Here is a 15,685-nt window from a genome sequence, read left to right as displayed (position 1 = left end):
CTTAGTCATGCTTAGATCAATTCTGTTAAAATCAAAGAGAAAGACATGATGAACACAAATCTCATTATTTCCACTAGGTTTATTCATTGAAAAGATTTATTTTGTATTGAAGTAAGGCTGTGTGATTTTCTGTACTAAAAATGTGTGAAGTATAAAGGTGAAGCATAATATCTGGGAGATTTTTTTTCTATTTGTTGTTGACTTCTAAGTTCATCACCAGAGGTTGTGTTTAGAGGAGCTCTGGAAACTAAGATCTGAATAGAACTATTTTAGAGTATTAGCATTTCACTTAATTTATTTATTGACTTTGTTTCTAGAACTGTCCATGTGATATTTTGCTGATTTTTCTTTTAAACCATTCTGTCAAAATGGAATGCATTCTAATGCTCAAATGTATCTTAAAAATGTGTCTTAAAGCTATTGGATTTTTAAATCTCTTTAAATTTCTTCAATCTTTTAAAATATTGTTGTGCTTTCTATACTTATCTTCCCAATTTTAATTGGCCATGTTGATTTTTACATTATAATTATATAGTAATGATGCTATCATGTTTGTTTTTACTGTTGCCAAAGGTCCTTAACTGAATGCATAAGTAATCTCAATCTTTCTCTCTCTTTCCTCTTGACAGAGGTTCATTTGAAGATTCTACAACCAGATTTTATACAGCTTGTGTGGTAGAAGCTTTTGCCTATTTGCATTCCAAAGGAATCATTTATAGGGACCTCAAGCCAGAAAACCTCATCCTAGATCACCGAGGTTATGCCAAATTGGTGAGTGGTGGGGATGTTTTCTTCCCAAACAGCAGTTAAAAATTACATCGCCCTGTAGTTAAACTTCAGTTGCCTCTTCCATTGTAATAAAATGCCTTTTCTAACAGCCCTAAAACTGTACTTCTAGCCAAGAGGCAGTATTCAACTCTGCAATTCTGGGACAAATCAATTTATAAAAGGTTTAATGCAAACAGATTAATCTGATTGTTTCTGGGAGCCAAATAAGCAAAAAAAAATAAAAATAATAATAAATAAAATAAAATTCAGAAGTTTATTCCCTTCTGTTGTGCCCTTCTGATATGGGAGCAAGATTTTAATAATTTGAAGAAATAACCAAATATGATTCTAAGATTTATCCCACTATGACTTTAGTTTTTTAACAATTTTATTTATTTGTATTTCATATTTCTAGACTGCCCAGCTCCTTCAAGGAGGGGCCCTGGGCAGCGTGCAATATAATCAAATTTACCCTCTAAGAAGTTATCCCATGTTAAAATGATTTGATTTCCTATTGGCCTTCATTTTTTTTAGGGGAACTTAATTTTAAAATGTTCATGTCAGGATTTCAGAAATTCTAGACATGGGCCTTATTCAAATTGAATTTGAACTATAATCAAAGTTAATGGGAAACTAGGAATCAAAGGAAACCTTTCCCCAAATTTCCCACATTCCCCAGATATATATTTGTAGATGATGATGATGATGATGATATCCATTCAGTCATGCCCAACCCTTGGTGATTCTATGGGCCAAGTCTCTTCACATCTTCCAATCTTGTACTATTTCTTTGAGTTGTTCTATGCTCTAGCTCAGGGGTCTTCAAACTTGGCCCTTTTATGACTTGTGGACTTCAATTCCCAGAATTCCTCAGCCAGCGTGCCTGGCTGAGGAATTCTGGGAGTTGAAATCCACAAGTCATAAAAGGGCCAAGTTTGAAGACTCCTGCTCTAGCTGGTGTCAGTTTTGATAGTGTCCAGCCACCACTGTACATAGTCAATTAATTCTGCCCTTTATCGTATAAATATGATATTATAGGATTCTTTTTCTGCACAAGAATGTTGGCCATTTAGAGGAAATAGGAATAATGTGATAGAATGCAGGAAGATGAAAAAGCAGTAAGATCACAATCCTCCAAAAAATATAATCATAGCATCTGTCCTTCATCTGAATCTGATAAAGTTATAATTTGGCCTACAGGTGGCACTATGACATTTTGAGTTGCCATTTCTTGAGTTATGGAGATTGGGGATTGGAACTGCAGAAAGGTATAATGGTACTGAATACAATGTATGTGGTGGTGCCTGTTACTGATCTATATTATTTATATGGTTTAACACTTAGGTAATAACCAGCTAGAATACATAAGCTAATCATTAAAGAGCTGTAAAACTGAAAGGTTTAGTTACCTTTGTTAGATCATTTTACTAAATGGAAATTGTTAATGCTTTTTTCTAAATCTCAAGAGTTGAAATATGCTCCTCAAGGGTTTCTTTGGAACTCTTCCTCTGAGAATTTTCTTGTGAAGCCTATTCTTTAGATGTACTTGTGCTCATGAAGGCCTTTGTTGTGACCATCTCTTTATATCTTGTGCCTGCATAAGTGCTTTTAACTTTTTGTCTTCCTTGATGGGTGTGTGAACTTTCTTTCACAGGTCGATTTTGGTTTTGCAAAAAAAATAGGATTTGGAAAGAAAACATGGACTTTTTGTGGAACTCCAGAGTACGTAGCCCCAGAGATCATTCTGAACAAAGGTCACGACATTTCAGCAGACTACTGGTCACTGGGAATCTTAATGTATGAGCTCTTGACTGGCAGGTATGGGCATTGAATTGGAGCTACATATAAAAATAGTTCAGCAAACTGGAGAATATTTCTGCTGTTGTCACTTTGATTAGAAGAGTTGGGATTCAGAGGTGGCATATGCTGTGACAAACAAAAATGGTGTTTAAAAATGTACTGTGGAATTACTTATTACGATTTTGCAAGGATTCACAACCTGCTTTCTAACAACCAAAAGTCTTTGAATGGCCACTATAAGAGGAAAGGGTATTGGCGAGGAAAAATTGGTGTTTCTAGTCATTTCATTCTAATTGGTGAATACTTCCCTGTCCCCATGCCAAATCAACCTGCATTCTTCTACCGGTTCACCAAATCATGAGTTCATGGTACCAGTTAGATATGTTTAAATTGATGCATGCATAAAAACTGAACTTCAGTCTTCAAGAAGGAACTTGAAACATCTCCCCAAAATATAAGGCAATCAAAACAAAATGGAAACATGCTAGAAAACAGCTAGATAGTATTTTGAAACAACACATTTCTAAAGAAAAATTAAACAGAGTTTTTATTTCTAAAAAAAAAAAAAATCACTGAAAATATTGAATAGGAAGAATAAAAGGGAGACAGTTTGGTCTAGTGCTTAAGGCACCAGGCTAGAAAGCAAAAAACTGTGAGTTCAAATTCCGCCTTAGCCATTAAAGTCAACTGACAGAACTTGGGCCAGTTACTCTCTCTTAGCCCCAACTAACCTCCAGGGTTGCTGCTGTGGGGAAATTAAGGAGGAAGGTGATATGTTTCCCGCCTTGAGTTATTTGTTAAATTAATAAAGATGGTATATAAATAATTAAATAAATTAAAGATTTCTGAATGTAATATTTTTGAGGCTGCTAGCTGAACCACATTGGGACCACACTGAACCACACTGAAGAGACAGGCCAGCAAGTGGGGGATTTAAATCATTCTTTTGTACAAAAAAAAAAAAAATCCTTTCAAAATCAAAATATTCTTTTAAATAGGAATTATTACCTATTTCATGGAATAACACTTACGAAAGTCTTTAAACATTTAGAAATGCTGTATCTCTAGTAGATAATAATAATATAATATAATGTAATGTAATGTAATGTAATATAATATAATATAATATAATATAATATAATATAATATAATAATAGTAATAGTAATAGATCCTTATACTTGTGCCAATCTGTGCATCTTCTAAGGCAGGGCTTTTCAACCTTTTCATCCATTGTACCACTTTTAGGATATGGCAACATCCGAGTACCACCAGTCGCCTAGCAAGGTGTCAAAAACTTGATGACCAAAAAAAAGAAACAAAGTAAAAAAGTGATAAAATATAGGTAGTCCTCGACTTACACCAGTTCGCTTAGTGACTGTTCGAAGTTACAATGGCACTGAAAAAAGTGCCCCCCAAGCCACAGCCGAGCAAGACACCTGCCTGCCCACCCAGCCGCGCTCTTCCTCCTGTCCAAGGTTTTCATTGTTGTGAGCATTTCTGTTGAGGATTGGCAGTGGGGGTGAGGTGGGGGTGTTTGGTTTTTATTCCCCCCATCTGCTGAGTGGTTGCAGCAGGTTTTGGTCACTTCACATGACCCTGGGACACTGTGACCGTCATAAATATGAATCAGTAGCCAAGCATCTGAATGTAAATCACAAGACCCTGGAGACGCTGCAACATTCCAGCTGATCGGCATTTCTTCTGGGGTCAGCAGAAGTGCCAATCACCAGCTGATTGGTGCTTCTTCACGACTCAGCAGAAGCACCAGGATCAACGCAATATGAACTGCAATAATTCCTGATCATGCCTAAATAAATGTTTTCCCAATATTTTGCATATGAATTTCCATAAGCATTTTGGATAAAATAATAGCACAAGGCTTATTATCAAACTACTGTTTATAAAATATTCCAGAAAAATGTAAAATGTTATAAGCTCTGAGCAATGGTTAATAGTCTCTCACAGGGTTCCAGATTTTTCTCAATCTTGGCAAATTTAAGATGGGTGAAATTTAATTTCCAACATTCGTGAATTAAAGTTCTAAGGCTGAAAATATTCTAAGTCAGTGATGGCGAACCTTTTAGAGACTGAGTGCTGGAATTGCAACCCAAAACCCACTTATGCATCGTCAAGTGCCAGGCGGGTGTGGCCCATTGGGTGGGTGTGGCTGCAGTGGTAATGGCAGACTGGGTGGGACTAAAAAGTTTAATCAATCAATTCTAACTTTGCAAGATCTTTTTTTTCCCCACAAGAAGTTGAAATTGACTGATTGAACCTTTTTTTTTTTTTTGCACACGGCAGAGGCCTAAAGTGAAAAGTTTTTTATAAAACCAAGCTGAAAGCCTAGGACTGGGGTGACGGCACACGTGCCCACAGAGAGGGCTCTGAGTGCCGCCTCTGGCACCCGTGCCATAGGTTTGCCACCACTGGTCTAAGTAGTGAAGATAGGAAATAGTTTTAGGAAATCAGGATGTACAGTATATCCCAAATTTGGAATCTAGTCTGCCCCTTTCAGCCTTGAAAACTTATTTTAAAAAATAGCACTCAAAGACAGAAAAGCATAAAAGTACACTCTAAGATAAGTATAACTGCATATCTGTATAATCTGAGTCCCATTTATTTGTCATTTGTGATCCTTGTGATAATTGGCCAAACACTAAAACTTTGGTTTTCTGGTAGTTTATTGATAGCCTTTATTCTGTATTCTGATAAAAGCAGTGTCTTAAGTAATTTTCTTATTCTCACCTTTGATATAGACATAGTAACTACATAAGCAGTATATAATAATGCTTAAATAACACAATCATCCAAAATCAGCTTATTTGCAAAAAATAAATAAATATATCACTAGATTTTAATTAGCATTTTTGTTCTTTTTCTATAGTCCACCTTTCTCAGGCCCAGATCCCATGAAAACATATAACATCATACTAAGGGGGATTGACATGATTGAATTTCCAAAGAAGATTGCCAAAAATGCTGCTAACTTAATTAAAAAACTATGCAGGTAAATTCTTTATATGCGTTAGTAATCTCTCAAAGAAAGAGATTATAATTGATTTTGACATTTTGTTTCATTCTTTATTACTGTCATTCTTAGCCACATATATATAAGCTTTTTGTAATATAAACACACACACACATACCAGAAAAAGCTTTGATTTCCAACTTTCTTTTATAACTGTTTTCTTGTTCTTTTATTTTTAAACAGGGACAACCCATCAGAAAGATTAGGTAACTTGAAAAATGGAGTCAAGGATATTCAAAAGCACAAGTAGGTATATTTCAGAAAAAAGTAATCCTCTGTTTTGTTTTTTGAACAAGTTTTATTAATTTTCCATTTTTACAAAGCTTTAGGTATTAAGGAAGCAACTTGGTGGTTGGGTAATACGTAATCCAATAACATGCTTTTCCATACATATATCAGTTTACATTATCAAAAATTTCATCTCTGTTTCTCTTAGTTATTATACCAGATTTTAAATTAATACATTGCTAATTATAACTCAATCATTTGAAACATTTATCAACAACTTTTGATTTATATGCCTTCTAATCCTGTTTTTAACTTTTATCTGATTTCATTTACAGTATTTCAATTGGCTTAATGTCCATAATATTTAGATTTCGGATAACCCACGGTTCCCTTAGTTCATTACAGAATAGTTATCATATCTAAAATACACTTATTATTTATTCAAATAGATTCTTAGTTTATTCCACAATCATATTCTGCATATTCTACTTCTCATTCTCATCATTGCTTAGTAATAAAATAATCTTTATCCTCTGAATCCATCTTCTATGTTATGATTCAAAACTATTGTTCTAGTAACTAATTTATTTCCCTTATAGATATAAATCCTAAATATTAAATCAATTAATAGCTTTTAAAATCTCGTTATCCCATTAAGTAAGATTTAAAGCTCTTCCATTAGAGGTCACATTAAAAAAAACATTTTTAAGTCTAACTCTGGCCTTCCTTTTGTGCCAAACTTGCTTCCATAACAGAGCTTTTAAATCCTCGGGTGGATCTCCCTCCATTCCTGCATATGTCATTTGAATCAAGGGGGACCATCCAGTCATCAGCCTATCAAGGAAGCTAGTCCCTTCATAGTCATTAAATTTTTGGCCTGATAGTTTAAATCTCCATATTTGGCTTAGTATATTTGTCATGAGTTCCGGGCTGATCTTCTTCTTCTTCTGATTTTGGCTGGTTTCGATGAAAAGTCATATTCAGTGTTGTAGTTGTCTTTTGGTCATCTGGGTTGTCTGAATTCTCAGTGTATTGTGTATGTAAGTCTTCAGGATCTTCCGTCTTAGTGTTGCTTTCTTCAGTTTCTGTTGCTGTTGAAATTGTAGATTCTTTGGATGCAATCAAAGTTTGGATGTCAGAGTTCTGAGTAGCTTGTAGCTGGCATTCTTTAAAATCCACTTTAGTGTTAATTCCTTCTTCTTCTGTTACTTTTTGGGTTGTAGGTACATCTATTGAAGTCAGGGCTGTGTTTTTTAGCTTTAAGGTGGCACACATATCTTTCAGTCTGGAATTCATTAGCTCAGTAGTTTCTAGGATTTTTTCAAGTATATATTTGAAGTTAAGCTGTGGGTGGTGTTCCTCCATTTCTGTGATATTTGCAAGTAGTCCTTTAGTGGAGGCTATTTTTAATAAAAGTCAATAAGAATCCACCTCCACTATAGAGAATTATTTTCACCACCCAGCTGTTTCAGATTCTTATCTTTTTTGATAATGACAAGGACAAATTTTAGTCTCAGAAGTCTCCCAGTCAAAAAATAATTTCACTTGATGTACCACGTTTCGCCACAAGATGTACCTAGTGCCATGCACAGTTAAGCTGTTATCCAGTTCAAAGAAGAAAGAAAGAAATATTCCTTTTTTTTCCAGCTTAGCAAAGAAATAAAACAATAAGTCTCTGTAAGAGTAAAAAAATTTTTGAGAGCCCAGGTATCCAGAAGTTACAAGTCCAAATATTTAGTCGTTTAGTCTAGTTGTTCTATTTTTTTCCCCCTTTCCTTAGTTTTGTATTTCCAAAGTAGGCAGGAGCCGCAGAATTGAGAAGGGGGAAGAAGGTATTCAAAGGCTTTTACAGGAAAATAGATGGGAAATAGGAAATGTAAGGTAAGATCTCACCCAACTCCTCCAGGTTGCTTTTGTTGTGCTTAGTAGTAATTTGGGCTTTCGGCAGGAACAGCTTGTAATAGTAGTAAAGTTGGAAGGGATCTTGGAGGTCATCTAGTCCAACCCCCTGCTCAGGCAGGTAACCCTACACCATTTCGGACAAATGGCTGTCCAGTCTCTTCTTAAAAACTTCCAGTGTTGGAGCATTTACTGCTTCTGGAGGCAGGCTGTTCCACTGACTTAATTGTTCTCACTGTCAGGAAGTTTCTCCTTAGTTCTAGGTTGCTTCTCTCCTTGATTAGTTTCCACCCGTTGCTTCTTGTCCTGCCTCCAGGTGCTTTGGAAAATAGCTTAATTCCCTCTTCTTTATGGCAGCCCCTGAGATATTGGAATACTGCTATCATGTCCCCCCTTGTCCTTCTCTTCGTTAAACTACACATACCCAATTCTAGCAACCGTTCCTTATATGTTTTAGCCTCCAGTCCCCTAATCATCTTTGTTGCTCTTCTCTGTACTCTTTCTAGAGTCTCAACATCTTTTTTACATCGTGGTGACCAAAACTGGATGCAGGATTCCAAGTGTGGCCTTACCAAGGCATTGAAGAGTGGTACCGTCTTTATCGCCGAGTCGCCTTCCTAGAACGTCATCTTATATGCCGGAAACTACCAATATTTCCGACATATAAGACGACTTGGCGTATAAGACGACCCCCGTCTTTGGTGCCGAGTTTAGCACTTCCGGAAGTCGTCTTATACGCCGGCATATACGGTATTAATACTTCACGTGATCTTGATTCTATCCCTCTGTTAATGCAGCCTAGCACTGTGTTGGCCTTTTTGGCAGCTGCAGCACACTGCTGGCTCATATTTAGGTGATTGTCTACTAGAACTCCGAGGTCCCTCTCACAGTTACTACTATTGAGCATGGTGCCACCTATGCTGTATTTGTGCATTTGGTTTTTCTTGCCTAAATGTAGAACCTTGCTTTTTTCACCATTGAATTTCATTTTGTTAGTTAGTGCCCAGTGTTCAAGTCTGTCCAGATCCTTCTGTATCTTAAGCCTGTCTTCTGGAGTGTTGGTTATTCCTGCCAGCTTGGTATCATCTACAAATTTGATGAGTTCCCCATCTATCCCTTCATCCAAATCGTTGATGAAGATGTTGAAGAGTACTGGGCCCAGAACAGAGCCCTGGGGCACCCCACTACACACTTCCCTCCATATAGATGCAGTGCCATTGAGGACCACTCGCTGAGTACAGCCGGTCAGCCAGCTACGGATCCATCTGGTGGTGATTCTGTCTACCCCACATTTTTCTATCTTATCAAGTAGTAGGTTGTGATCTACTTTATCAAATGCTTTATTGAAGTCCAAGTAAATTATGTCCATGATCGGCCATGTTATTGTCAGTCCAAAGGAGCTGCCTCGGATCCAACAGAAGGGTTGCTGCCCTTCCGCGGTCATTGAGGGTCCTCCTCAGTGGTGGTCGCCCCTCCAGGGCGACCTTTGACCCTTTGCAGGGTCTTCCGATGAAGAAAAACCGGGCAGTGGTTAGAATCAGCTAGCACCCAAATTCAACAATATAATAATATAATATAATTAACAGAACATTTCAACAACATAATAAATAAAATTGCTTCAGAAGCCTATCAGCAATTCCTGTTTAACATAATATAACATCAACAGGAAGCAGGTTAAATGTAAATAGGATTACAGATATCAACAAGTCATCAACAAATATCTATCATGGAAAGATATTTATTAGCTTTTTTATTTTTTACATGTTTGAAGAAAACAGATAGCCAATATTAAAGTATCTGTCCATCTGCTTCAACATCTGGGAATCTCATGTAATTTAATAGACTTATTCTATTATTATTATTTTTTCAGCACAAATTAGGCATCTGCGTCTGGACAGATCCTTGATTCAGAATTTTCTCTAGAAAATTCTTGATACCATCAGAACTGCCACAATCAGGATAAAATTATGTGTTCCACAAATCTGTCATCCCCCCAAGTATTAAGTAAGAGGGTTTCAGAAATGTAAATTTTGTAATGTTTAATGTTAGGCTACTTGGTCTTGCTTGCAATGGTAGCTGAATCATATAAATTTCTTTGTATTTTATCTTTCTTCTGTCTTTAGGTGGTTTGAAGGCTTTAACTGGGAAGGTTTAAGAAAAGGTACATTGACACCTCCTATTATACCAAGTGTGAGTATAGCTGTATTACTTGTTAAAATATATATGCTGGAATCATAACTTAAGAAAATTGCTGAATAAACCCATTGGAAAAACAAGCAGGAGCTCTGATCCAAAACATAGAAATGTGATCTTATCTTATGTTGACATTTCCATGTATGCAGACTTCTGCTTGACTTCATTTTCAGAGAAATGAATCAGTGATGAAGCTTATAGTAAAATACAAAAGTTTAGGCTGAAATGTATTTCAATGAAATCACTACACCTTTGTTACTGAAAGCTTTTTTGTTCTTCTTCCAACTTGCATTGTCTCAGTTCTTCTTTTCATTTCTTCTATCACTCCATCAGTTTCTAAATGTCGCATTAGATCACAAGCTGTAGTATTCAATTGACAACTTGTCATACTTTTTCCAAATTGGCATAAATAAGTAGGATGCTGCCTTTCTTTTTCAAAGTAAATGACTTTCTAGTTTGACTTGACTTGAAGCCTACAAATCACACAACAGTTGTTTAATTTCCAAGCAGAGCCATGTTGATGCTAACAGTAAATATCAGTACCAATACTGATAATAGGGTCCTAAAAATACAGTTGAAAGGGGAAAAAAAGAAAATACCTATTCTTAACTGTAGGTGTTTTCCCTTTGTTTCCACTAAATTTGTAAAAAAAAAAAAAATGAAGATCAAGTGACCTTCTGTTAAACATGAATTATACACATGGATTTAAGAACATCTATTTCTATATCAAACATAACTCTCTTTAGCATAACTTTTTAGCATACCTCTATTAAGACAGACAATTACTGAAAAATAGTCCTGTTAGATAAATACAAAGGACAGCCTTCTTGTAATTGTGGTCTGTATAAATTATTATTATGAGAGCTATGGACATTCTAATTATCATTTTTCCCACAAAATAAGACCTGGTCTTTTTTTATTTTTATTTTTTTTTCCTCCAAAAGAGGCACCAGATCTTATTTTCAGGGAGGTGTCTTTTCCACCGACCTCGCAGCAGCAGCACTGACAGCCCCACCCATCCGGGCCCACTTCTGTGGCCGAAGGAGCAGCTTCATTTTGCAGCTGAGAATGTAACTCCGGCCTGCATTTCACCATCAGAGGCCTTCTGCAAAGGCCTCTGCAGCCGAGAACCGAGCTACGGATTGAATCCATATCTCAGTTCACGGCTGCAGAGGCCTTCCGGAAAGGCCTCTGATGGCAAAATGCAAGCCGGAGCTCCATTGTCAGCTGCAGAATAAAGCTCCTCCTTCAGCCAGTGAGGCGAAGCAAGTGTTGATCCATGGGAGGCTTGTCTGCAATTGTAAGCTCCACCCCCCACCCTTGCCCTAGCTTGACTTTTAGGCATGTGCCTAGCTCCAAAACTAGGGCTTATTTTGGGGGTAGGGTTTATATTAGACCCACCCTCCCCCACCACCACCACCCAAAAAAATCAAGGGCTTATTTTCGGGGTAGGTGTTACTTTTGGGGAAACATGGTAATCTTGGGTTAAATTGTGGTGATGATTAATGTGTTTGCTTTTCTTTGAATACACATTACTTCGTTACAATTTGCTATTCTTAGTTTAATTTTCTACATATTATTTGAATTTTACTACTTATGAAATAAATATTTCCTATCAGATTTGAATTTATACCCATAGTGAATACAATTTAAAATATTTGACTTCTCTGATTTATTTTCACACATTCCCGATGAAATTCTTGAATTCCTTTACCTTGTGTTTCAACTAATACATAGAAAAGTACATAATACCTAGGGATCTGTAACTTATGTATATTTTCCCCAATAACAATTTACATATTCAAAAGTAACTAATTATATTTGAATGAATGTACATTTCAATCTATTTAGGAATCGTGAAGGTCTTTTTTCTGAAAATAGTAAGTTTTCATCTGTCATTCATTATATCATTGACCCCCAAGCAATGACAATTTTCAGGAACAGTACAAGAAGATTTAATTTATTTTGGAGGAGAGAGAATACTTGTATTGTCTTTATTGTATTGGCTTTTAATCATTAAATAGATACTTCACTACTAGTACTACTATGAATATTACATTATTCCTGGGAGACATACAAATACAGATATTACTGGAACACTCTTATCATATCATATTACTTACACCTTGTTAATTTTAAGTCCATTTTTTGAGTCCACTTTTCTAAAATATAAAATATATTTTATATTTATTATTTTAAGTTTAAATTAACCAGTAGCAGCTTATTCTAATTTATTAGATTCCTTTATAAGTCTTTCACGTTCTTGCAAACAGATTTCTCCGAAGTCAAATGATATACAAAAGCACTTGACATTTACATAATGAACTACCATATTTAATTCAATAAATATGGGATCATACAGTATCAAGTAAATGGAAAACATCAACAATTTGTTTTCCCACTTTCTAAACTTTTATTGACTTTTTATCTATCTGTCTTATGTGACATAAACAAACACGGACTTTTTAGATGTGGACAAAGGCAGCAATTTCTTTCTCCTCTGTCATTGCTTATATGCCTTTTCTAAACAGTTCTACACCAATGCTGTTTTTCACATGTAACCTGCCATGCATCTGCATTAAATCCCAGCTTTGTAGATCACTTCAAAGGGCTGTCAGTGTCATTAAGAAATCTTTACATTATTTTGTCAAACTCTCCATTCTAGTTAGGAAATACTAGGAAGCCAAAGCCATTCATTTGAAGGTTGCTTCAAAATTACTTTCTAAATGTACAATCACCCTGCTTTAATCATAAAAATTTATGGGGTATCCATTATACCCTTTCATCTTTTCCCATCAATTTTTTTCATTATTTTTGTTCTGAACAATGCACTTTGCATAGAAACACCCTTCTTCTTCATCTTCTTTAACTCCTCTTTTACTGCTTCGGGTGTCGAGGGAGTAGAAACATCCAAATCCACGATATTTCCATTCACATAGTATTTTTTAATAGTGCTACATAGAACAATATTATGAATGAAAATGGCAGAATCCTACATTTATGAACTGTCTAACTCTTACCGGCCAACATGAATTCACAAAGTGGTATAAAGAGCTCATAGCTGAAATCAGAAAATTGTTTAAAGATTCCAAATGCAACAACTAAAACTACCAATAGTTTAATTTCCTTCATTGGACAGGTTGCATCTCCAACTGATACAAGCAATTTTGATAGCTTCCCTGAAGACAACGATGAACCACCACCTGATGACAACTCAGGATGGGACATAGACTTTTAATGTTTTTCTCTTACCTGCTTCTGCCTTGCTGAAGACAGCTTCCTGAGACATGGCTGCCAGCAGACCTGAAAGATTTGGGAAGGATTCATGCTCGGGGTCACCATGATGCCTTGATTGATGCTGCTACAGTAATTACAGTGGCATTAGAACTTCTTGTTTAGATGACAATAGTGCTCTTCACATGTTTTCCGTTTGAATTTAACACAGCAGTTGACATGGTGGTCCTGAAGCAAAACCTTTTCCACCAATAATTTACATGTGTTTTCTATCATGGTACTGAACATGCTATGCTCCATTACAATTTGAAAGTTGATAGAATGAGATGCACATAATTCTAGCTGTAAGTTCATTTTCTTTATTGCTAAATTTATTCCAAACTGTTAAATACTGTAGCCGATTCTATGCTGTAGAATCTATGGCACAGTAACTGGGGTACCCCAAAACTGCAGGTAGAGTGCATTGAACCTCTTAAAGCAGGCCAAAGTGTTAAACTAAGGAGGACCAGAAAAAGTGGAGCTCATGTCAACGTAGTGCTATAATTTTCTTTTCAAGCAGTGCACAAGACAAGAATGAATGTTACCTTTCTCCATTTTTAGTTCTGATATGCTTTTCTTCCCAATTGATAACAGAAGCACAACTGCTACACTTCCTGTTAAACTGTTAAGCAAGTATGGGTCAGTCAATCCTCATATTATATGTCTGAGAACTTACTTTTAACATTTCTTTTATGGATGCAGATACATAAGAGGATGTGAAAAATTGTTCATAAAACTATTTGCTTTACATATATACAATAACCATCTTGTAAAAGAAAAAGAAGAATGCTTATCCAGAGGTCCTAAAAACAAAATATTAACCGATGAGTCTATTAGGTATTTATAGTTACTCTAAAATAACAATCACATTGAGAGCCTCCCGAAGTTGCAAAATCCCCTGCATTATTATATAGGTGCTATGTACATCTTTCATCTGTGAAATAAAACAAACTTCCACACTCATTTTTCAGAAAACAAAATGTAGCAAGGAATTTCACTGTCAGTTAGAACTGTATGAGTGGGTGTATTCCTATGCACACTCATATGTGGGTGATACGTATGCATATTTTTAATGCTACTGTGCGGTACTGCCCTCACTTTGTTTTCTTTTCTATTCTTCCAGATCCCACAAATATTATATTTATTTTCTCAAAAGATAGTTAGTCAGTCTTTTCTTGTACAATAAAACTCTTACAGATCAGTCTACAAACATGGAACAATGTAATTGAAATGGAATGCTTCAATATGCACTTCCTTTCAAAAGGAGAATTAAATTCACCTTTAAATATGTCCTGTTGAAGTGGACAAGTCTTTAAATGGGTCCATCTAAAGATGAATTACATCTGCTAGTTATGAATCTTTTAATGATCAGTGCTACAAAACTAATTTGTCCATACTTGTTATCGGAATTCAGCATGTTCAGAGGACAGAAATGTCAAAAAGGCTATTATAGATAACTTTCAAGGTAATTTCAGCTAAGGCTTCCATGTATCAGTATGACTTTGTTAGCATTTGTCAATATGCTGTTGAAGTAGTCTTGCATCTGTGACAGCTTCTTAAATTAGTTCCACAAAAAGAAAACCAACAGAATGTCCATTTCCTTTGGAATTCTCAACAGAGTATAATGACTTGCTCTTTTCTCTGAATCCAGAAATACACCTCTGGTTTTGTCATCCTGCGTTAATTTAGCTTGCTTCCAATTATCTTTTCCCTGTATGTTGCCTAATACCATTCAGTTTATTTACTTTGCCCTAATTAGCATTTGAAGCTGTCCTAATAATGAGGACTGCATTCAGCTATGTTATTACCATATAGACTATAATGCTATTACATTTTACTGGAAATAAATTCCATTGAACTTAATGATTGTCATATCTGAGTAAACATGTGCAAGTTTATATTTTTCTTTTCTTCTGAAATTTATGAAATATGAATCATGGCTAGCTTGTACCACCATTTTCAATGATACCAAAATTTAGTTATTGTAATTATTTTACGATGCAGTACTGTGTATGCTTATACAGAAGTAAGACCTACTTTGTTCCACAGAACTTATTCTGAAATGGGTATATATAGGATTGTTATCTCAGTCTGGATCTAATCCAGTTTGTAGAACTTAGAATTTCCCTGTCGTTGGACAGTGCTATAAGATGAACTTGAAGCAAAACACTGGCTATTGAATACATTGCACTGGTTATATCTAAAGAGATTTGCATTGTCAAAATTAGTTATCCCCATAACTGATGCTTAGAGATTAGCCCCAAAACATTCAGAAATGAAGCTCATTGGCTACTGCCAATTATCACCAAGTTCTTGATTCAGTCATGTCGATAAAAAAAGCTCTCTAATCTAATACATTAGAACACAATATATGAGTTTGAAGGAGAAAAAAACAGAAAGAGATTATCATCTCTTCGTAACATTCTCACATATTTTATACAAACTTGTGGCTTTTTAAGATATTTAGTTTTGGGGAAAAAATACTGTTTGTCTGT

General features: G+C 35.6%; 1 protein-coding gene across 6 annotated transcripts in view; it reads left to right on the top strand.

Moving 5' to 3' along the window:
- The window catches only part of PRKG1 (protein kinase cGMP-dependent 1), a 1,362,786-nt gene extending 1,347,724 nt beyond the window's left edge, over positions 1–15,062 (top strand). For all 6 annotated transcript variants that reach the window (XM_039327748.1, XM_039327751.1, XM_039327747.1 and 3 more), the window contains 6 exons: positions 630–771; positions 2,423–2,586; positions 5,454–5,576; positions 5,781–5,843; positions 9,848–9,914; positions 13,057–15,062. In XM_039327748.1, coding sequence (XP_039183682.1) covers positions 630–771; positions 2,423–2,586; positions 5,454–5,576; positions 5,781–5,843; positions 9,848–9,914; positions 13,057–13,155 — 658 coding nt within the window. In that variant the 3' untranslated portion in view covers positions 13,156–15,062. The remainder of the gene's footprint in view (positions 1–629; positions 772–2,422; positions 2,587–5,453; positions 5,577–5,780; positions 5,844–9,847; positions 9,915–13,056) is intronic.
- The last annotated feature ends 623 nt before the right edge of the window (positions 15,063–15,685 follow it).

Source organism: Crotalus tigris, unplaced genomic scaffold, assembly GCF_016545835.1.
Source record: "Crotalus tigris isolate CLP2741 ecotype Arizona unplaced genomic scaffold, ASM1654583v1 scf7180000024366.3429058, whole genome shotgun sequence".
Classification (NCBI taxonomy): Eukaryota; Metazoa; Chordata; class Lepidosauria; order Squamata; family Viperidae; genus Crotalus; species Crotalus tigris.
Note: the sequence above shows the minus strand (reverse complement) of the source record. Positions and strands in the feature narration are given on the sequence as shown.